This window comes from Ambystoma mexicanum, chromosome 5p (assembly GCF_040938575.1).
Source record: "Ambystoma mexicanum isolate Mex_15411 chromosome 5p, UKY_AmexF1_1, whole genome shotgun sequence".
NCBI lineage: Eukaryota > Metazoa > Chordata > Amphibia > Caudata > Ambystomatidae > Ambystoma > Ambystoma mexicanum.
Genome location: NC_090930.1, coordinates 196,361,938 through 196,386,493, shown reverse-complemented (window position 1 = coordinate 196,386,493; position 24,556 = coordinate 196,361,938). Strand labels below are relative to the sequence as shown.

Here is a 24,556-nt window from a genome sequence, read left to right as displayed (position 1 = left end):
TATCCTCCCTTCCACTGATGTGCGAGATTCCTGGATGGTAACCATTATATCATTCAGCGAGAGAGATATGTGGGTCTTGTAATGTTTCCTCAGGGTCAGAGAATCTTTGAGGAGGACTGAGTGGTCACTGAGAGATCCGTTGCAAAGTGTTCCATCTTGCTCTGGTGTAGTGCTCCCTCCGCTTTCCTTCACCATAGTCTTGCAGAGTCAGGGAGGAGGGGGACAGTAACCCACTGTTACCAGTGTTTCACAAGTAGCACGCAATTCCAAATTCTCCTGGGTTCTACCGAGGAGTACCCACAATATCAATGAAATGTCAATGGCGTCTTTTACCTTTCACTCCTCAGCAGCATTGCAGTAGTAACCAGGTCTGTGTCTGCACTAAGCAGGTCTGAAGTTTGCGATTAGCCGCTGGGAGTAGTATAGCCCAGCGCATAGGATCAGCAGATGGACCAAAATAATGCAGACTCTTTCTTCAACAGAGGTTCGCCCCAACGAGAGCGATCTATTTCTCCTGGTCAGATCTCAACACGTACCCAGGAGACTACATCTATGGTCTCGCTGTCGTGTGCAGTCGGCAGCTTCAGTTTGCGAGCAATCCGCAGCAGGAGGTGACCACCCCCCTGCCCTCTATCCCCACCACTTCAGTGTATAACCGGTACTGTGTATCCCATACGGTCTCGTTTCACCAGTGTGGCTCATTCCCCGCTCTTGGTTGCACCCAGGCGGCAAGCTCTGCCTCGGACACAAGGGACTCCTTGGGCAACGTTCACACCAAAGCTGTTAGTCTCCCCCGCCTCCAGGAGTGTTATACCGGTCTTCCACCCAGACTGCTCTTCAGTGATCTGCTGCTTCGCCATACAAGTTGTAGCTTCCCGAATCTTGCAGGCCACCGCAAAATTCACCACGCAGCTCCTCTTGCTCATCTTGTGTTTGGCAAGATGGCGCCTGGGTCCTCGTAGCGCCAGAGGCCGTCTGGTAGGTAAGTTACGATCTCCCGCTTCCAGGCTCCAATTTACTCTGCGAAAGCAGCAGAACGTTGCCAATTCTGTCGGGTGGCAGTTTAACAAGCCTGCTCCACTGGCTATTCAATTCGGACTCAGGAGACTTGAAAGGATATTGATGGCCAACAGAGCAACAGGCTTCCGCGTCTACATTCCACGGCTTGAGCCTACACTTTGTCATGTGCAAACATTCATGGGAGATGTTTATACCCCTCAAATTAAAACATTTATGAGCCACCACTGGCTATAAGTGGCCGGGGATGTAAATATTACTAAACGCCATCCAAGAAGGACACGGCTCTAGAAAGCATGTAGTGCCTTAAAAGACCAATACAAGAGATTGGCTGTGTCAGTGTACCATTATGCACTTCTCAGAGAAATGAAATGCCAACTAAGATCCGATTTTGGATATTCTGCCATCTGTAATTAATAAGGATTGCTTACCTAGTAGTACTTCAATTTTATAGAATTGAATTATTGAATTGGGTTTACCATGTGGTAATGGTCGCTTTACCATAGACAGTCACTGGGCACAACATTCTATAATTTACAGTTATGCTTTTGCTGTTATTTTAAGAGCCGATAATGTCCAATCCGATTTAATTTTGTTCCAACTCCCACAGTGAATGAAACTAAAACAGACGTTGACAATGTGTCCGCTTTTCACTGTAGAATACCATTGGGATAATATGGTGATCCAATTCTGGCTCCTTATTATGCAAACATTGAACATTTAGCCAGTTTATCCACTTAAAACTACAGAAAAAAATCCTAGATTTTGGGCATTTATTGCGCCCACGCAATAAAGGCAATTACTGCCAATCGCATATTGTTTTAACCGACATGGCTGCAGACTTAATAAAGCATGTCAAGCTCTATTGCTTAAGCAGGGATCCATGCAAGGTTGCATTGTTGAGAAAAACGTTTAAGTCTTTTACTGAGCAGAGGAAAAAAAGCGCTAACTGAACCCTTGTGGGTGACTATTGTTAGCTTTCAAGAAAGTAAATAAAAGAAGGTTCTGTGAATTTGTTGGTAACCCCATATTTGATACTTTAAAAATGATAAATCATGTAACTTCATATGACTGGATAAAATGTCTTGCATTCATTTAAAATGGCATTGATTTAGCTACGTAACCTCCCAGAGTAACAGCTCTACCAACGACAAAGGAAGTTGGCAAAATGGTCTTTTCAACTCCTGAGAGGGGCATTCTCAGTATGAAGCAGAATAAATGTCCAGGTCACGATTTTATGCCGGCAAATTTGAGCAACAATTTGACATTTGGGGGTCTTTCTTGTGCAGGCCCTTAAGCCAATATTTTCTACGTGGTTATACCGCCAATCCTGACAAAACACCCATAATTTATCCCATCTTTAAAGGGCTAGAAGGGATTCATCTTGTTATGGACAGATATCCATTTTAGGCGACAAATCCAAAGATTCTTGGTAAATGGTTACTACAAAAGATTATGGATAAGATTAGGATAGTTATAGATCTCACCCTGCACTGTTTAAGAGGAGTACAGATTACCAATCTTTAAATGTATATTTGTTAGCTGCTAAATTCCTAGAAATGGAACCATTGTATGTTGCCTTTATAGAGCAAAAAATGGCTTTAGATTGTTCAACTTCCAGAAATTGAGCAAATTTAAATCAGTTCGGAAAGCCAATTGATTTGCGGTCTGAAATCATGAAAATAGTGCAGTGTTGGGGCTCAAAACTCTGGATGACCCATTGTACTATTTTTCCAGTTTCAAATGGTATTCGTTAACGTTGTGTCTCGGTCCTTGTATTTTTTAATCTATATATTAATTCATTAGCTCAGACATTACAAAATCTTAAAGAGGCGGTCCAGATAATTGATGGGGTGTTCTACGCAGGGAAGGAGATTTTCTTGGCCAAGGCGTCTAATGCGTTACAGAAAAACATGTAACCCAACCATGAATGATATAGAACCAAGGGTAAATTTAGAGACAGCTACAATATATTTCACTTTAAATGGCAGACAGAAACAAGTTTGTACAAAATGTACAAGGGTTACCACAATCTTCACCCAACGTGGCAGTGCAGAGGGAAGGTCTTATTGAGGATGTGTTATGCAGTGCCCCTGCCCCCTGTGTTCTCTGCCTTTCAAAATATGCAAGAGCAGTTGTTTCCAAGTTACTTTTGCAACACGTCCTGACGAGAGCAAAATCTTTCAAGATCCCATGGTTGAGAAAGAACAAATGAAGGTTTCAACCTCTATAGTGAATAGTAGGTTTGCCTATGTGATAAAAGCTATACAAGATTGGCTAGCTGATTTTCTTAATTGTTACGCTTCGGATATTTACTTCAGAATTCTTGAAACCAAGTAATGGTAAGTCCATTACAGACGTAATGGCTCCATACCTAAACTATTCCCTTTATGCCCATCACTGTTTTACAACCTAGAGCTTGTTGAAAAGTGGGGTTGGAGGGCACTGTGAAGGGTGGGGGGGGGGTGAATTCACAGCGCTCCAAGAGGGGTGGGAGTGACCGTGGAGTTAGTCAGGAGGTTGGGGAAGAGACTGCTGAGACGGGTTAAGGGGAAGAGACCGTCAAGGCTGAGAAGACTGCCGAAGGGTAGGAGGGGAAAAAGATGGAGGGAACCAGCAGCAACAGTAAGAAGCATACCAAGAGTGGCATTAGATGGGACGAAGGCTTGCTTCATTTCACATCTGGTCTGACAAGGTATACAAGACAGTTTTTGGAGCAGATTCGGGGATTTTTCTTTTTTATTTAATCTTCCACACTTCTAACTCCACTTCCAGCTCATTAATTTAAGCATGCTACATATAGTAAACATTAACATGCGATATTTCTATTTGGAAAGAAGGGGGCCATTTTCAAAAACCCACAAGGGTATTTGCCTCTTTGTTTTGCAAGGCCTGCGCCAAGGAACAGTAAGACCAGTATGGTATGTACATTGTATTCTGTTATGAATATTGGAAAGCTAGTCTAATGCAGTCTGTGATATTAGGTCTTTAAATGCAATTTAATGCTACACCCCTGGAGGGTCAGTGGATACTCTAAAGACATACACAAAGAATTGATAAAGGATTTGCTAAAGGAAACTAAAAGGTGTTTCTTCAAGTTACCTACCCTATGTATAACAATGCTATGGAAAAGGAATTAGGGCTACTCTTCTTACGATGCATGGGATGAACTGGTTACCCATTTCAAACTATAGATCGTCCAATAAACTCCCTGTGAATATCAGGCATCATGACGTGCTCCGGGATTACCAATTTGGGTTCTGTCCCAAATGCAGGACAGCTACTATCCAGTGATTGACTCTTCCTCCAGCACCTTTATACTACCATGATATGGTCAGCCACCACACACAGACCAGCCCCTCTAGGCAAAGAATAAGGTTCTTAAGCACAGTACTCAATTGGGTCTCCTCTTACCTATCAGACACACACCAAGGGGCACCTTCAGATAAGACGGTCACTCTATTATCTTGAGTTCCACAGGGCTCTACACTCTCCCCAGTGATTTTCATCCTGCACATGGAACCGCTAGGTTCACTCCGACAGTCCAAACATCTCTCTAGAATACATGGACAATATCCAGCTGAACCTCAGAGTGAACTGTTGTAAAGACATAATGCCTCTGGGAATGACATCCCACCATTCAAATGTGGATAACAAGCATTTACCTAAAGCTCAACTCAACCAAAACTGAATTTATTCTCCATGGCCACCCATCCAAACCGGAAATCATTCAAGGCTGGCTGAATGACATGCACGTTGATAGGTTCAAGCCTCTCTTTCTTCTGCTAACTCCCATAGGTTCATCGTACACAGGTACATCTTTTATTATCAATAAAAGGGTTGAGACTGCTTGGTAGAAGCCAACACTGCTGCACAAGATTAAGCCCTTTCTCCCAGCACAGGACTTTGACACCGTTACAGACCCTTCTGATTGCACACATTGATGGGGAAAATGGTCCTTGCTGGGTTGCCTACGTACATATGGCCCCTCCAAAGGGGGTCCATCGAGCTGTGCATGGCTCATAATAGTTTCCAAGAGATTCCACATCACCCCAATTTTGTATGGGCTACACTGGCTACCTATTACACATCAGGATTGTGAGAAAAATCATCACAAACAAGGCAACCATCGGCAGAACGTCTGCCTACCTTTGCTTACAAAATTAACAACTCTGGCAGCATACACCGCTCCAGGAGCCAAACCATTGCAAGGCTTAAAATATAAAGAGCAAAACGCTAGACATTCCTTCTCCTGCTGTGCCCCAACATACCAGACTAGCATCCTGGTCGTGACCCAACCTCTCCAATGCTCCTGCAGGTCAGAAAAGAACTTTGCTTTTTAAGGAATTCCTAGATGAGATTTAGGATCAATCGTCTTGGATTACCACCACACTGGATTGCCTTGCAAATGTAATCATCTTGTTTTCTCCAACACATGTACAGCACTCAGTTGCTCCCAAGTTAGGTTCATGCTATATGAAACAAAATACAAGTACACATTCTAAAAAAGACTTTCATAGGAAATTCCCAATACAACATTTCAATCTGAAAATAAAATCTAAAGATGTTCATGTAATATAAAGTCAATGCCAATGTAAAAAGTGAGTCTATGATGGAGATTTGCTTTCGAGATAGTTTGATACACATATTCTTATAAGTCTATCAATCTATCAAGTAACAGGTGAATTTATTTTACCACGCCACCATCAAGTTGCATGAAGCATTTAATAAACCTTTGATAGTTCTAGTGGTGTGCAATATGGTTTCCAACAATGATCGTTTTAATTTGCATAGACATTAAAAGCGTCATGTAAGGTAAATTGCTTACAATTGAATGATCCACCATCTGACATCAGTGCAAGGTCACATATTGCATTTTGGTCTCTATGTACGTTTAAATCTTTAACCAGATCTTATGAAATAAAGCGCAACAATGACCTTGCTCCTTTGCAACCTCCGGTAAGTAGGTGGCGGTGCGTTTGGATCCTTTTTCATTGATGAATTCTATTCTAATGCCATGTACACCCACCTGAAAGAAATTGGCAGCATGGTTAGTACACTTTTAAAAAGGTTTAAAATAATAAGTTGACATCCCGTACGTGGATATCTACAATTTCTCTTTTTTTATTCAATCAGTTTCTAAACGGCCATAGAAATTGAGTACATAGATAATCTCATTGCAGTTTTTGACTGGCGAGGATCCACATCAGCTCACTGCTTGAGTTTAACGTGTTGCCAATTTCCTTTAAACTAAACAACATTGTAATAGCCCGTTAAAGATCTACTCCTAGGCTATTTTGGCACTTTAAGTAGCTGAGTTGTCCGATTTTCTTCAATGTCAAAATGTTCACTTGATAATAGATCACAAATACTGCACATGCACAAGGAAGAAAACAGACTGCATTGCTGCCAAAAGCAATACAATTACATGTCTATAATAAAAAAAGCTATGAAAAATGGCATTCAATTGTTAATAAATGATTTTAAAAATCTTTAAAGCAGTACAACCATTTGTCGAATAAAAATGCGATTAAAGCATGCATTTTCACAATATCTAGATGCAAAAAACTGTTTTAAAAGGTCTGTTTAATTACATACTAAAAAAAGAAACCGCATGCAATTGTCATTTTGGTATAAATTCAAACTACCCACCGTAATTTCACCAAGGCTAGTTTAGATTAATCTGCTAATGTTAAGGAGCTTTATCATGTTCATGCCTCAACCCCTCTCCTAGTGAGACCCCCAGTACTTTTGGCTTGACTGCTGGACCCTTTTCCTCAATCCTGAATGAGTGGAGCCTTTTTCCACTCATTCATTCTAATGGGCTGTCTTTTGGAACTCTGTTCTCTGTGTTTTACCTGTCCTATGTAGTCTACTTTTCTCCATATCTATTTAAGGCATCTGTATTTTACTATTGCAGCAACCAGCTCCTTATCCTTTTGGGCAGTGTTGCTAGGAACCCTTTGGGTTCTCTTTTGAGATTCCTTTCTTTATCCCAGAGTAACTACAATTCTTAAAGATGGTGAGCCACTTTGTATCTCTCCCAAAACGTTATAGTCTGAGAGATTGGCATGCACCAATTTATGGGGAGGTCCAAGGGCATACCTAGAATCCCCTTCTCTCTACTCCTTTGTCTCTCACAGACAACCTTCTAGTTATGGCTGATGGCAGAGGACGTGTTCTACCAACTATTGTGTAATTCTCTACCGCAGGCTATGTTCATCTAGTCCTGGTGCACAAAAAGGTCATTTAAGTACTAACTTGGTGGCTTCTTTCTTTTTTCACCATTTCTAGCGCAGTTTTTCTTTGTTAGCCTTTCTTCTACCATTTTGGGAGGGGGAGGTCTCTGTGTGCTATGCCTTTGACTGTAACCCTTAGGTGTCCTCGCTTAGGCTTCAGTGTGTCTTGGCAGGCAGGAAGTGGGGGGAGGAATTTTTCACTCCCCTATTCTTTGTCTGCCTGAGTGCCTGAATGGAACCAGCTTCCAATGAGGGTCAGGCTGTCCCGAATGGACAGCCACCCACCCCCTTCTGTAAACTGCTGAGAGAGACTGCAGCAGAGTGTTCTGAAACTGAATAAAAGGTGCGATTCCTGAGGTGAAAGGCAAGTTAACCACTGGAAGCTGAAGAAACCGGAGAAGAAAATGGCCAGACACCTGCAGAACCTTTGCAACTCTGCGAAGCGACCACTGCTGCTCTGAAGATTTTCTGTGCAACAGAAGAACCCCAAGGAGCAGGACTCCTTCCCTTTGACTGGTGGGAACAACCAGCCCCAAAGCTAACTTTAATCAGAGCGATCTCCTGGGGTGCTGCTACTTTCCAGAGCTGCAGAACCTCAATACAAGGAGACCTCCAACCCAATTCAAGTGCATAGTCGTGGAGAGGCCCAAACCGTCCAAGTGTTTTCGGAGCTCCAGGTGAAACTCCAGCGACAATCCCACCCGTCAAAATCCCCTCACCAGAGTGCAGGACTTCAGGAACAGAATAGGCATGACCGGGTGAATCGCGTCCTTTGTTGGTGCTGCAGAAAAGGCAACAAAACAAGTGACCAGAGTAGTTTCTGAAATCCTTGCCAGAGGTCCCTTAAGACTGCTGCCGAGACAGCCTGTCGATTGTCCTGCCTTTCGTCACCAGACCAAAGAATCCAGGTCAGGTACAGCGCCTCCACATCGAGCAGAGTCCAGCCACAAACATTTCTTCAAACCTACGGTACTGTGGTGAAAAAGTTATTGCTAACCTTAATCCAAAAAGTTGCTCCAGAGCATTTGAGTGCATGGAGGTGTTGCCAAGGCAACTCCCTCTTAGCTCTGACGCAAGCTGCAGCTTGTGTCCCTTTAGCGAGTCCTTCAACAGGGGTACCAACATTAGTTGCATCATCTTTCATCTTAGAGACTAGAAAATATGCACAGGAGTTTGTTCTGCTGCTTATCAAGACTTTGAGACCTCTCCGAACTGCCTTTAGCTAGGGTTGCCGTTCTGGACTTAAACCCTGCTAGTATTACACTAACCAACTTTTTTCCTTCCTAAAAGTCATTATCTTATGTGGTTTTGCTAACTAAATACAATTACTGTATTACTTGGTGTGTGCACGTTACCAATAATACAGTAGAACGGTCATTAGTGTCAAATGCTGTAACCGCAAGTAACTCCAAACTAAGCAGTGGCCTTCGAAAAGTATTCTAAACTATTCTTAAAATATATATATATATATATTACACATTAAGTGTTTCTCTGAATTGCAATACTAGCTAGGTTCAGTGTACTTACCTACAGATCACAGCTTCCTCTTATGATAATCTTGACTGCTCTGCCACTCTACCAAAGTTCCATAAGTAGTACAGACTGGTAAGAGTTACCCGGGGTAGGGGGTTGCGGGATATACAAACCATTGAGATCATTTTGTAAAGTCACACAGTTGACTTTGGGAAAACTCAAGTAACAGCTTAATACTTGAAATCCTTGTATATATTCAATAAGTAAGCTTGTGGACATTTGAAACCTCAGTAAACTATCCATGAAATTGATCAAGTATTTGCTATACAATAAGTGCTTAGCATAGAAACATTTAAATGTTTTGTGAATATTTGTATTGGCTTTGTATATTTATATAGGACAATGTGAATTAAATCAACAATATTGATAAATGTCTTTGGAAGTGTTTAAAGGGCCTGCCCAGAATCCCTTGAATACCTATCACATTAAAAGTACCACTTGACATTTAAGGCACAAGCATGACAAGGCACATGTGTGTACACGATGTTGTGCACCCTTCACTAAATTCAGACATAGAAAGGAAGCCAGGGGAAAGGTTTTCAAGTGGTGGGTGTGAATGGTTTCTGCTGGGCTGCAAGTTGTACTTAAGAGTTCTCAATTGGTTGTCAAAATCACACGCGGTCCTCTGAAATCGTTAATCAACAAAGTTACTCACCGTAGTGACTACCTTACTCCTAGCCCATAGTCTCCTTTCCTCCATACTTGTGGGACATTTCGTCCATCGGGACGGGACAAAGCACTTTAAGCGTCCAAAAACTATTTTTATCTTTTTATTTTTACGAGGAGCCACTGGACGTGACCGCAGCCCTGCCTTCCTGAGCTCTGCTCGCCAAGTCAATGACCATTTAGCAAAATAGAGGATATTAATTGGAGGAGACGGCGAGCAGATGGAAGAAAGGGGACTATGGACTAGGAGCATGGTGGTCACTACGATGAGTAACTGCCATACTCCTAAGTCTCGTCCCCTTTCCTTCATACTTGTGGGAGACTCCCAAGCACTGACCAAAGGAAAAACGGGAGGATGCAAATGTCCCATATTGGAAAAAATTCTTAGGAACTGCCTGGCCGAACTGGCGCGTCAGCCCGGGAGCTCCGGTCAACACAGTAATGTTGCAAAAAGGCAAATGGGAAGGCCACGTAGCAGCCTTGGCTATGGACTCCCAAGGGACATATTTTTGGAAGGCAACAGCAGCCGCTTTGCCACTGACCAAATGCACATGAATGCCCTTTGGGGGCTACAGGCCTTCAATTTTGTAGGCCTCGCAGATACATTAAGCTATCCAACGGGAGATGGATGCTTTTGAGGCAGGTTTCACAGTGTACTACTCTACGCAGCTCTGAAACAACTTAACACCAAACATCTTAACCAGGGTGCACTAATTCTGGACAAATGAGGACATTGTGGCTGCTGCCAGGGTGGCCTCGGAGGTAGTCTTCAGGGTTTGCAAATGTCCGTACAGGATCTTGCCCAATCAAAGATGCTAAAAGATGCCTTTGTAAATTGGCGGTCCGGCTATACGAGGGGTGTGAAATGTACGTGGGGGTTCACATGTGCGTTTATCTGCAAGATGCAATTCTCCTAATGAATCCAATCATGCAGGCCTCCTCGCCTTCGCCTGAAGCAAAAGCACAACCCAACGAACATACTCCTCCCCGGTCGTCAAATGGACCAAAGCTATAAGAACCAGAAGGCAGAGTAGGCCTAGGTGGGAGGCATCCATCCTCCTCTACTGCCTCCCCCTAATGTGCACGCTACAACACCAATGCAGAGACTGCTGCCTCAAACACCCTGGAATACAATGGGCACAGCTTAGACTCCAGGAAACAACGATCATGCACTTATTAACGATTTATTGCAAGGCTTCAGCCTCACTAAAACTAAACCTAGAAGTCGGTCTATTCTTACCAATGAACCAGTGCCCTAGACTTGTGCGACGCATGTTACAAAAGCAGGTCTAGCCTACGCCACTGCAGTAGCCAATATCGTGACAGGCTACGTTTTGTTCCGTTTTTTCGGATGGTGGGAGCAAGGTTGTTCCGGTTTGGTCTGAACACACTGCACGAAGTAACTGCTCTAGTTACACTTCACACAACAAGATTAATTGGATTCCCTTGGGTGGGAATTGAAAGGGCACCTTTTCCCCCTCCTACGTTAGTCTGATTCAGTCACCCCCAATCCGCCCTCACTACCAAAGTGGTGAGCCAGGAGGTGGACACCTTTAAAATCCTGACCCTTAATGCTCAGTGCCTAAATTACCCTTCCAACAGTAGATTGATGCTGAGGAAGCTACAGGTAGAAGTTGCAAGCACGGTCATGATTAAACGAACACCTAAATCCACAGGACAAAAGCTGCTTGTGCGATAGAGTCTTTCCAAAACAGTACTTAGCATCTGCCCCTACAAAAAAGGAGGTACCTGCTAGAGGAGTATGGGACACTATAGGACCCATAAACTAGGACACTCCCTTTCTTAAAAAGAGCATACTGAAAGACCACAATGGTAGATTTCTCTTTTTGAAGGGTACCTTGTTAGGCTACCCGGTGACTCTAGAGACATACCTCCCAACAATAATCAGCATGAACTCTTAATACACCTACCTACCCTAGCGGCCTACACAGACACTCATATTTCAACCTGGTTCCTGTCCCCACCGTGGATGACACTTCTGGCCTCTTCCACAAACTTTAGAAATGCTTGAACACTACCAAGTGCCCTGCAGCACTCCTTACTGCCTCGAGCACAGGAAGCAGGTTGTAAAGCCCACGAAACCCCCCCCCCCCCCCAACTCACACATCCACACTGCGCAAAGTGCCCCGACCCACATTTCTTTATTTTCCTTTCCCAATGGTATTACCTTGCTTCCCGCATTGGCTGATTTATGTCCACCTTGTTATCGATATGTACCTATTCCCCTGCGCCCTCCTTCCCACAATTACCTCCCATGTCCTTCTACACAGGCCACCGATTGGCTGCTAAAATCAGGAGGTTGCCCTCTTTAAGGAGAGCCCCAATGACAACCTTGCCTGGGCAGCCATCGACTAAGGGCCAGAAGCAACGGGCAGTTCCCTACTGAGCAACACCACTCTGCCCCTGTTCGCCTACCGACGATGACTGATAAGTGTAGTGTGGGAAGTACAACCATTACCATACTCCAGTAAAACCCAACCACTCTTACTACCTAAAATCTCACAGCTACTTTCATTTAGCCTAATTGCGTAACTGCCAATGTCTGAATCCAAGTGCTTCTTCACTACACTGACAAAGGTGAATCTAGGCAGGTTTTCATTGCAGTTTACAACACTATTACTTCAACATTATTATAAACTCTAGATTGCCTGCAGCACAGTCAGATGTGTTGGGAGTTATCTGTGTACTGCATTTGTCTGTATTCTGGGAGAGGGAAAGGTGATGTACTTGAATGGATTTTGAGGTTAGGAAATCAGTTGCTCATTGATGGATTTTTGGGGTAAGGAATGTTCATTTATGCAGATTTTATAATGTCCTGTCCACAGCAAATTGAAGATCGTAGGGAGAACCGGCCATTGCACCTTGAAATCCTTGAGGACAAACAGTTTATTTGAAGCTAGAAGACATTGAGATTGCCTTTTCTGCACTTATAGATCTGCCAGGATAGCTTCCCACTGCACCCGGCCTTGATACTAACGGTAATTTTTGAAGGTAAGCCTGTGTCGCTAACTACTGTCCTAGCCGCAGGAATAGTTAGGATGACACTATCTAAACAAACCGGTGCATTTACAACAAATCTCCATCAGAGTCAATGTACATATAAACACCACTACAGTGGATACCGGCCACAGGCATGGCTACCCGGACATATTAGAATACAGCAACGCTACCCGCACATATTAGAATACAGCAACGGTCTCACTGTTCACATTATTGTTCCGCCTACTTGCACCAGACTATGCCTCAACACCACCGCCATTAGTATGTAGCCAAGACCTACAACAACTTTGAGCCAGCTGGACACAACTAGTCTCTTGCACTCACACCTTCTCCCGACCTCCCCTCCCAACAGCACCTATTAACATGCCCGACTCATGGAATGAGTTTTATTTTTCTCATTTTAAAATCGGAGCCCAGCCAGCCCTCCTACATCTTACAATAGCCAAAGGCCCGCACGCATTCTAATCCTATTAAGTAATCTCCAACACTCTGGATTTCGGAGGTCGTTCACACCACTAGCACCGAGCCTATAATGGTAAAAGGCACTATATAAGTGACACTTACCATACAATGTCTTGAAATAGGCATGAAAGTCCTACAATAATCAAGGGTACCTGATGGTCTTGATCTTCCAGGCTCTAATAACATTTAAACACAACATGGATCAAGACCAATAGTACCATACATAACATAGCATACCTTAATTGTCTTTACACATTTTGTTTAAAATAATTATATCATCTCTTTTTATTCTTTTTTAAAAACCAATACACATTGACAATTCATATACTTTTTATTGTAAAACTTCAGTTCAATATATTCTATCGAACTTTTGTTACATTAATTTCAGAAAGAATGAACTCAATAGATTGTAGACCAAAATCGATGTTATCAAAAAGATAAAAGATACAAAAGAAATCAAGATTAGATCAGAAACAGATCATAACAAAAAGAAAATAGACACAGAAAAGAGCAGCCTCAGCAGATTCATAAGATCGTATTTGTCGCTCAGATTGAGACTAGCTGTAAAGATGCGTCGAGAAATTTAATTAGACCACAAGAGAGCTTTATGTTATGGCCTGCTACAACATGCTCCCACCAGTCATCAGGCATATAGAGTTGAGGTTTAAATTCACTTAAATGAAATTCACGTAGGTTAGTCAACGTTGGGCATGCGGTGACTAAATGTTTTAGGGACTCAACTTCATAGGATTTACAGAAACGACAGGTGTTGGTTGTTGCCTCTTTGTTCTTACGTAGCCAAAGTATTTCGTTGGTGTTTAAGGCATTCAATCTGAATCTAAGGAACTGTGACCTGTGGTGACGAGATGGACAGTTCGTAGGATATTTAGGTTGCAGATTTAATTTCACCAAACCTCTGATGGTTGGCAGGGAAGATTTGCGTGCTAGGCGATTATTATAGGTTATCCAGTCCCATGCAGCTAGCTTCTTTTTAGCATGTTGGGGACGACAGAGTAGCTCTTCTTCAGATATGCCAGCATCTTCCATAATTACATGTAATTTGAGTTTCCATGATGATATTAAAGAAGAGTCATGACCATCTTCTTCATTCTGAAAGATTTTGTACGCAGGAATGGAAGAACCAAGCGACATTTTGCGTAAAGTGGATAATGATTTCCACACAATTGTCATGTAGATTGAGTTTAGGGCTAGTTCATAGCTCAGAGCTGACATTGAAATATAGTAAGGAAGGCCTAGCACACGCCTCCAAAACGTGCCTTCTAATTTTTGCCACAGGTTATGGTTGATATTCCAGGCTGATACGCCACCGAAGGTAAGAGTTGGAATTACCTTCTGAAGGTAGAACATTATTACAGGAGTTCTTGAAAATTTTCCGTAGTCTTTGTTAATTTTTTGCGCCTTGGATACTCAGATTTTTTATTTTGGTTACCAGGTCGCTAGTCCAGGCAGCTTCACAGATTGAATCGTTTACCATTACGCCCAAGTAGCGAATTGACTTGACAACAGTTAGAGCCTTTTTTTCGATAAACCATCTGTAGCTCTTATCCTTCTTTGACATGGATCAGCCAATACTCATGATCTTGGTTTTTTCAGTATTTAGCAGCAGGTCATTAGCAGTTAAGAACTCGTGTAGACGAAGAATCAGGTGTTGTAATCCAATTTGGGTTTGGTCCACCAACACTATGTCGTCTGCGTAGACCAGGTATTTAACAGAGCATCCATTCAGCTTTGGCGGGAAGCAATGGACAGAATCTAGCCACTTTGGTAAATCAGCAAGAAAGAGTTTGAACAAATCTGCTGCTAGTGGGCATCCTTGTTTGACCCATTTAAATGTTATCGATTCAGTGAGATCGCCCTGTGAATTCACTCTAATTTGGATGGAAGTATTAGAGTGCAGGACGATTATGGGGTCTAGCAGCATTTCTGGGCATTGCCAATAACGTAATTTGGCCCATAATTTAGTGCGATTAACAGCATCAAAGGCTTGGCGGAGATCAACAAAGGCAAAGAAGATTTTTTTCTTGGCCTCCAGTGCTGACAATTTTAAGATTGACAAAATTGTGAGGTTTACATCAACGCCCACTTGGCTCGTGAAGCTTGTGAAGCCCGTTTGGCGACAATCGACTATGCCCGCAGAAAGCTCCCAATTCACCAGACGTTGTCGCAGAATGGAGCCAAAGATTTTCCCAATTGTATCAAGAAGGGCGATCGGGTGATAGTTCGCTGGATCAGCCCGACAGCCCTTCTTGTATATGGACACCACAATTGCTTTTGACCAGGAGGATGGGAGTTCCTTGCTGTTTGTGATCTGAAGAAATAGCCCGTTAATAAATTTGGCCCACAATACTTTGTGCTTTTTAAGCATAAGATTTGAAATTTGGTCGGGACCAGCGGCTCGCGAGTTCTTTAATTTAGAGATCAGGCTTTCAAGCTCTTCGCAGGAAGGTGTTATGTCCCAAACGGCAGGTGTCACTATGGTTAGCTTCGGGGCCTCACACACCGGCTCTTCATAGATGGCGGTAAAATAGTCTCGCCATTTACTGCTTGGGATTTCATTAGAAATTGATGGAATAGATCGAGGAGCCCTTGTTCAGGATTGCCCAAATTTCACGTGTATTCTTGGTGACAAGAGTTTTAGCATTGTTTCTGCTCGACTTTGGTCAATTGCAATTAAGTGCGATCTTAGCCAGTTGCGATAGATCTTACGTCGATCCCTAACTTTCTTTGCCTTTGCACAAGAATTGCTGAGCTCTTTTAATTTGCCGTAGGTCCTTCCTTAATGATTTTTTTGCTAATGCTATTTCAGCACTGTAAAGATGTTTTGGAGAAGACCCAAGCAGTCTTGAATTAGAGATTTTCAAGGTATAGGCACTCAGCAAAGGGGCATATTCTACGGTATGCAGTGCTTTTAAACTCTGGCTTAGAGATGCAATTGCTTTGCCGTTTGTGACCAGCCTGTTACCTGCGACATTTGTTTGTAATTGAAAAGGATATTTTTCTGACGCACAGGAGCGAGCTTCTAGCCAAACAATCCGTAGCAGATCGTGGTCGCTGTGTAGCATCGGCTGCACATTAAGAGAAATAGCTTTGTCGAAAAGGTCCATCGAAGCCCAGATGTAATCTAGTGTATTTGAACTGCACATACTGTGGCAAGTCGGATTAGGAGGATAGTCGCCATTAATAGATCCATTCATCATTTGACAATTGCGTTGAAGGAGATTGCAAAACCAAGTTTGACCTCATTGTCGGGAAGCCGAGCTTTTGTCCTCGTGGCAGGATCATATCTAAACCAACTACAATTAAGATCGCCACATATTAGCACGGAGACGTTGTGATAGGCTAGAAAAGATTTTCTTCCATTTCTGTCAATACTGCATCAATAAAAGATGAAGCTGAAATCGCAGGATTCCAGTATCCATTGATTATCAGCAGGTTTGAAGTGTTGTTAGACAATGATCGTTTAACCAATGTACTTTGAACGAATGGATTAGGATTGGAAAAAAGCTACTAATGACCACCAGTTCTGTATTTTTAGAAGGGTTATCAGGCCGGAAAAAGGGCGACCTTTGGTATTTTTACCGGCTGGATTTATCAGAATGGTAAATCCATCACAAGATGGTGGGTCGCGTAGCCAAGCTGCCTGTAAGCAGATAACAAACACGTTCTCCAGAGATTCTTGAAAGGTGTTGAAGATGCTTAAATCCACGCGTGTTCCATGAGAGTAAAATTAATTCCTGCTGAGCAGAATTGCCTCGTGGTTACTTTCTGGGTCCTTTAGGGAATCTTTGCTCGTTTGTGGCCTTTTCTTCAAATGCTTGATGCGTTGCGAATGTCTGAAGAGAGCGCTAGAGATTGACGCAGGGCAGATCGTTGATTGATCTTGCAAAGCTCTTCATTATCATGGTTTGCCTTGAAGGATGAAGGTGATCTCATAAGAGCGGGTTCAACAGTAAGATCAAAACCATAGAGCAAAAGATCCTCATTTGCCTGTAGTAGCAAGTTTTTCACAGCTGCAGATGGTATATGTAGAAGAACTTGGTCGGATGATAATTCCGTTATGTATTCCACGATTTTGATATCATCTGAGGAAATTGCTCGTAGTGGTGGAATACATGCAAAAAGTTTCAAAATATTTGCTCGATTCAGATTAACTTTGTTGCCGTCCGAATTAATGTTTTGAAGACGGAGTTTCCACTGGAAGGATGTTTTTGAGAAGTTTGTGGGTGCGGAGGCTCGAATAGGTTGCAACAAGCTAGATTTCAACTGATTCAGAGTTTGTTTAGGATTTAGCTTTAAACTTAGAATTTGTTGAGAAGCCTTCTTGATGGTGGCAGTGGGCTTTCTTACATTGGACCCACAATACAGCTTTCTCGGAATTCCAGTGGAAACTGATCTTTCCATCATCAGGGGCTCAATTAGGGTAACCCCAGGCGCCACACCAGAGACATCATTAGTATCGTCAAAGGCGACCGAGTAGCATAGATCGATGGAAGAGTCAGGCGTGACATTGTTGGTGGAAATATCACTTGATCCTACTCGCCGGTGTTTAGCAGAAATCTTTACAGGCTCTGGTAAATCTCCTGAACCTCTCAATGGACAATTTGAAGCAGTAGAGACTGCATGGATTGGGTTGAGTTTCCGATCAAACAGGGTTATCTTTTTTGGGGTCGTGATGTTTTATACATTTTTTTACATGTTGTTGTACTTGTTTTGGTGATAAGCTTTTTTTCTTGAGTTGCCTGGCTTGTTTTACAGAAGCTCTTTGAAGCTTAATTTCAAGACTCGATGTAATAGTTTTTGCAGGGCCTTTAAATATATCAAAGGAGTTCCCTGATAAGGAAACATGATCGGATGTTTGGACTTGAGCGGAGATCTCAATTGTTGTAGGGTTGTTGATTTGAGCCACAGCGAGTTCTATGATCGTGGTAGAGTCTGGGCCTCCATGGCCGACTGCTAAATTGCTCGCCATGGGGCCAGACTGGACCGTGTTTTTAGCAAGCACGGCTGGAACCTCTGAACCATGTAGCTGTTGAGTACCAAGCAGATTGTCACGGTTATTGGAGGTTTCCAATGGAAAACAATTAGCATTCTTTCGCATCCATTTTACTGATTCAAGCAAGCCATCCATCAGGGAGTCGTTTTGGCAGTGGTGGCGAGCTGCTAAATCGCTCAACCTGTCTTGCCATCTCGCTGAATTTTCAGCGTTCGACTCCATTTGGACTTGCAAAAAGCCTGAAAATTGCTTGTCTATTTTTGTTGTTAGGTTAAAAAGAGCAGCTCCTTGGTCACTTATTGTCCCCGTCAGTGATTCAAGGAGTTTTGAAAACGGAGCTAGTGCAACTGCAGAGGCAGCAAGGACATTGTTATGTATTTGCGTGAGGGTTTCGATGGAAATGCCCAATGATTGTGGGATGAAATCATGAGACGTCGAAGAACACACTGAGCTTTCAAGGTTGTATTGCGGATTTAAGGAACTTAAATTTCCAGCATGGACTGGCTCTTGAGTGACAGTTCTGGAATGAGCCAAAGAAGCTTGAGGGGTACTTGCGTTCATCGAAGAGTTCACACCCATGGAGGGAGTTGAGGAGGTACCCCTTGCTTTTAGCTCAGCAACTCGTTGCAAGCGACTAGCACGAGCAATCGCGCTCCGCTCAAGATGAGTGTGAGGGAGTTGAGAATCCTGGACAAGAGAATGAACTGCGCAGGAAGGAGGAACCTCCGAAGATGGTTCATTTAAGTTCAACATAGAAGGTTGACCAGGCTCCGGCGCTTGGCAAGCTAAAGTACTGTTGTTGCCAAATTCAAAGTCATCGATCACAGACTCTGAAGAGGCGTGACCAGCTATCTTCATCACAATAGGATTGGTTAGGGAGCTTGGAAGAGTAAAGAGAGACGAGGAGCATTGAACAGGTTCAAGAGGCCTCGATAAATTTTTACTTGCAGATGGGATCTGAGATGAAGACCGAATTCCAGAGACAGTAGCAGAAGTCGTGTTTGTTGCAGGAGAGAAAAGCGCTCCCGTCGTTGTTGACGAAGATTTTGACAAAGGGCAGCTTGAAGATTTCATCTGCTGTAGAGTGGCCCCATCAAAGGGAGGGCAATTTGTAGCAGAAATGGCCATAGAAGACAGAGGAGCCGCCAAATGTGGTTTAGAACTCAATGAAGAGGCCAGTTGGATATTCAGCACAGAGTTCGAAATCCTCAGGAGTTCCTCGTCGCTGATCAAGTGTGGCAGAGTCCTTTTATCAGAATACAGAGCACTGTTTTGGGTAGTTTCATCTAATTTGACAGCATCAGGCGCTGTGGAGGCAAATGAGGCCAACTCGAAGGAAATCGCAGAATTAAATGGGGGAGGAGGGCTGTTTCGGCACCACAATGTCAGATGAAGGACAGGGAATGAGCATGGAGTGGGTAGGGGGATTGTCCAAGAATTGTTGCTGAAAGAAGGCCTGATATTCTAACAGGCAAACCAAGGGAATAGAAGCGCTGGCCGGAACAGTATTGACGACGCCACAGGTGATATCAACTGCCACAGCATGCGTTCTAGAGGACTGTTCGTGAATAGCAGCTCGATTAGGGTCGGTATTAGTATGCAAAGAAGAAATGGCTTGGACTGCAGAAACAGCAGAACATGTGGATAAAGATGAAATTTGGGGCGCAGATACTTGACACTGTGCACCAGTTTGCAACGCTAATGAAGGCTGCAGCGAAGCGGCACCCAAAGTCAATGTTGGAATGAAAAGCCAAAAGAGCCCGTCCAGTGGCTTTGCTTACCTTATCCCCGGCAGCTGCCTTCATCGTGGACCAGGGATTTGGCAGACGTCTCAGCTGAGCAGACTTTTTCCGCGTCTGTGGTCCCTCTGCAGACCATATCACACAAATCCGGACAGAGAAGATGAACAGAAAGGAGTCAGAGAATTCAGCGGGCTGAAAAACGAGCTGGGACCCGGGTCCTTGGCTTCGCCAACCAGAGCCAAACAGCGGCTCAACAGCGCTGTAGTAGACCCGCTGTAGAATCACAAAGCACAGCCCTTTCCTCCGCACAGGATTTACATAACGGCAATTTCTCCAGACACCTCAATGTATTCTACTGAATATATGCATATCTAACACATCATACACATACATTCCTTTTTCCACAAACAACCTCCAGGTTACAATACTGCATCCAGTCTCATAACCAGAACACCACACTAATTCCACCTAGAACTACCATTAATGTGCATTTCTTCCACTCTCAGTCGACATGTGTTTCAGCCAGTTCTTGTTAGCCATACAATCAGGCTAAATGCTGCTCCAGCTGTTGTGGAATTATATGCTGTTACATGCTCACTTCTGGGTGAATACCGATTCCTCTTCGACTTGTCTTTCGGATGCAGATGTGGGGCTCATGTATCCCCATACTTCTCTCCCCTCCATGGATCAGGTGCTGTTTCAGCAACAATCAGTCGGCAAGGCATCCAATACGTCAGCTATCAAGGGTACAACGTTATCGTCAGGCATTTCAAAGCCTGCATTTTAAACATGTAAAGAATAACGACCAAGTTTATCACATTTTGGGGGGGGTTGGAAAAGGGCAGATAATGGGTTGGGGGAGGTAGAGTATAGTTACAAATAGGTAGGGGAGGGGCGTTTGGCGGGACCCCCCACCCCACAGAAAATGTGATTAACCTTTGTTATTTTATGCAGGCTTTGAAATGCCTGATGAAAGGACATTCGTATTTTGTTTATTTGTCAAGCGCACCAAGGCCTCAAGAATCTTGACGCATAAAACCCTATTAAGGTCCCAGTCTTATTTCAGGTGCACTATATCTTACAGAGACCCTGGGCTGTTCTGGTCTCTGATATTCTTCAGAACATACTACATATGTATAAGCATACACTGCGGCACTGATTGTGCTCGCCGTATCACTTCTCTTGAGCATGCAGATTACGAGCAAAGGCGGGGGCCCTCGCTCTTCATAGTCAGGAGCAGCTCGGGGGTCGATGGAAGGATATCACCTGATCAAGAGAAATGACACGGTGAGCACAATCCGTGCCGTAGTGTATACTTATATGTAGTACAGGGTTTGAAATTGAGATTCCATGAACAAGAGCTAAAACCAGCTCCATGCATCACACTGTAGGTAGGAGCTGCTACTACAAGAGAACCAGAGATGAGCCATTCATTTTGTCCATTTTGTTTGAACCATTGCGTTTAAATGCATATTAGATGTGTTCCAATTCTTTATTATTCTCAAATACTTAAAAGTTAAGTGAGCATTTAACAGGATATAGTTCCACAACAGCATGTAATCTCACAGGTACAGAGATGGTAATATATTCCTCAACCTGTACCAGTTGGCTCCTTCCATATATTGAAAAGTAAAGAGGGAGTCATCCCTGGGCAATTTGCCTTAACGGAGCTGGGCAGTAGTTGGCACGTTATTTGACACAAGACATCTGAAGGGGCCTTGAACAGTAGAGTTAAAGGTAAGTAAGCCTACAGCAAAGAATGTGTCCGTACGTGATGTATGGAATGTTTCTCCATGGGCGTTGATATTTTGCTTTCTCCCTCTCCCCCTGTATCTTGCACCCACAGAAGAGGGTACATTGAAAAATGGCAGGTCATGTAGAGTACCGGCTGGGGAAATTTAAAAAGGTGTGTGTGACAAATACAAAGTATGCACCAGTGTGATGAAAGTAAGTTGTAACTTAAATTGTATTACATGATTTAGTCATTTTAAGTAGCAGAGTACAAACAGAACTCGTAATGTAGTTGAATTTGTTTTTATTGTAGACACCCTGAATTATAGTTGGAGTGGTACATTATTCAAATGCCATTCTGGTCCTGATGAAGGCTGGAGCAGTATTTAGCCTGATTTGATGGCTAACGTGAACATGATGAAAAATGTGTCCGAGAGTACAAGAAATAGACACTCATTAGTTCTAGGTGGTATTAGTTTGGTGATCTGGTTATGAGATTGGATGCAGTATTGTAACCTGGAGATTGTTTGTGGAAAAAGTAATGTATATGTATGATGTGCTGGATCTGTATGTATTAGGAAGAATAAATTGAGTTGTCTAGCGATACTAAGTGCAGTTATCACTGCTGGTCGTGTTTGGGGAAAAGTAAGGTGTGCCTACAAAAGGCACCTTCCATTTTGGGCCATTTATTCGGGTTTTTACTATGAGCGCTCAAAGTGCATTACATTCTTCTCTGGTTTCCAGCTTCCAGTCCCGCATCCTCTCCTGTTTGGCTGACTCACTGCTCATAACTGACCTTCCCAGGGAAGCCCTCTGTCCGTGCAGCCCCTCCGGCTAAGGGCCCCGAGGCAAAGGGCGGCTCCAACAGAGGTGGCTCCAGATAGTGTCTGCCGGTGTCAGCAGGGGAACCAGAGAAGCCAGCCATCAACAACACCAAAAAAGTAAGTGTGGCGTGGGTGGGGAGTAGAGCACTCACTCTACTCCAGAAAGCCCTGCCACTCTACATTACCTTACAAAAGCATGAACTGCCAGGCAAACATTTACAATGCTCATACTTAAATAGAATTATGACTATCAGCCTAGAGCTATTGAAGACAGGAATGTAATTTTGACCTTGCAAGTTCCATACGTACATAGATTGAGGGTTAGTAAGTACCACATTTGATAGATTTAGGACCATTGGCCGGCGCTGGACCCAGATTGAATTATGAATGATAGCAAGTACCATGCTTAGCTAGAACCGTGGATATTAGCATGTATTACATTTAGCTGGAATAGTGTTGGTTAGCAGGCACCACACTTAGATGTTGTGAATGACAGTATGTGTCTCACTTAAATGGTATTGTGAACATTAGCAAGCGCCACACTCCGATGGTATCGCAAATGTTAGCAAGTGCCACACACTGATGGAATTGCAAATGTCAATTACCTGGAATCGTGATTATTAGCATGTGCCACACCTAAATGGGATTGGGCACGTTAGCCTGATTTGCATCTAGAAAGAAGCAAGTGAAATTGAGGAAATGGAAGAAAAGAATGGACGCAATGGCTAGAATGGATGGGATAGAAGGGATGGAATCGGTTAAATGGACGCAATGGATAGAATACATAAAATAGAGGGAATGGATCGAATCGATGGAATGGAGGGGAGGGAATGGGATAGATGGGATGGAAACGATTAAATGGATGCAAATGATAGAATACATGAAATGAATGGATGGATGCATCAGTGTGTCAATAAGATGAACCATCATATCACATCATTACGCATAGTCTCTACTATACACCACTCAACTAGAACACAGCTATATCCCTGACAAATTTTACCTAGCTGTTCACATACAAACACTACCCAATGAACACCTCAATACCCTAATAAAACGCAGCTATCCGATGACATTCTGGCCTAGCTGCTCACATAAGCGCCCTTCAGGCCTAACACAGCCAATCCCAGTCTGGATGTCCACCCACAAGACTGCACACATTCCAAATAATATCTTCAACACCACAATTAATGCTAGGATGCAGCTACCATACAGCTATTACATCAGCTGCACACATAACTGGTGCACCCTACGACACCACCTCTCTGACCTTAACTGTGGTTCCCCAAGGGTGTTCAACCTACCAGAGCTTTGAGATCATACCAATGATATATAGAGCACTATATAAATACCATGTAACGTAACATGTATATCTATGAATTGTCCGTGTATTGGTTTCTAAAAATAAAAAAATAAAGAGATTGAATCATTTTCGTAAAAAACAAAAGGTGGGAAGACATTAAGGTATGTCAAGTTCTGTCTGGTACTATTGGTCTTGATCAATGTGTTTACATATTGGGCTGAAAGAGTATATGCATTTTTCACACATTAATGAGCTTCTCTTGCATAGTTTATTGTTCTATACATTGCTAATCCCATACAACTCAGATATTGGCCACAGACTGTTCTGATCATTCTATAGTGACAGCCACTTGCGAATCAATAGAAACACCCACAATGTGCATGAACCGCTGTTACATGGCCCTATAATACACAAAGAAATAACTACAGCCATCGAAAATTACTTTGCCAACATTGACAACAGCAAGACTCCCCCAGGAATTCTGTGGTAAGCCATGAAGGCTGTCATAAAATGTGATTTTATAAGCCAATCAGTAGCCTACTTTAAATCCAAGAAAATTGCCTGGGGAAACTTAAGTCCCAGGTGCAAGAACACATCAACAGAAAACCAGATCTCAAAAGCCTACACAGAACTTGGCCTGGAATGATTCAGAAGCTTTATTTGGGGCAGGTACTGTCACCCTGCCTCCTATGTTCAAAACATTGCTATATGCAAAGTAACAAAAGCAAACCTACTTTGTATACAAACTGAAGGTCCAGAAAACTAAAAATCACATCATGGGTTTTCAAGACTAGTGGGGTACGCTGAAGTGAACAGTTGGAAACTCTTTTTTTCCACAGTTTAATAGAAAACTGATGTCGAATGAGGGATTAAGCCTGAAATGCAAATATCTCATCTCAAAGCATCAGCGCTTCCCACCAACTATCCCGGACAGCCGCCAACAGATTAGAGCACCCAATCACTAGGGAAGAAAAGGAATGGTCAAAATCATTTTCCAAAAGGTC

The 24,556-nt window shown here is 43.1% G+C and overlaps 1 protein-coding gene across 1 annotated transcript in view; it reads right to left on the bottom strand.

The window, feature by feature from the left end:
• The window catches only part of AMMECR1 (AMMECR nuclear protein 1), a 935,552-nt gene that overhangs the window by 410,179 nt on the left and 500,817 nt on the right, over positions 1 to 24,556 (bottom strand). Inside the window, exon 4 of the mRNA XM_069612614.1 lies at positions 5,956 to 6,046. Coding sequence (XP_069468715.1) covers positions 5,956 to 6,046 — 91 coding nt within the window. The remainder of the gene's footprint in view (positions 1 to 5,955; positions 6,047 to 24,556) is intronic.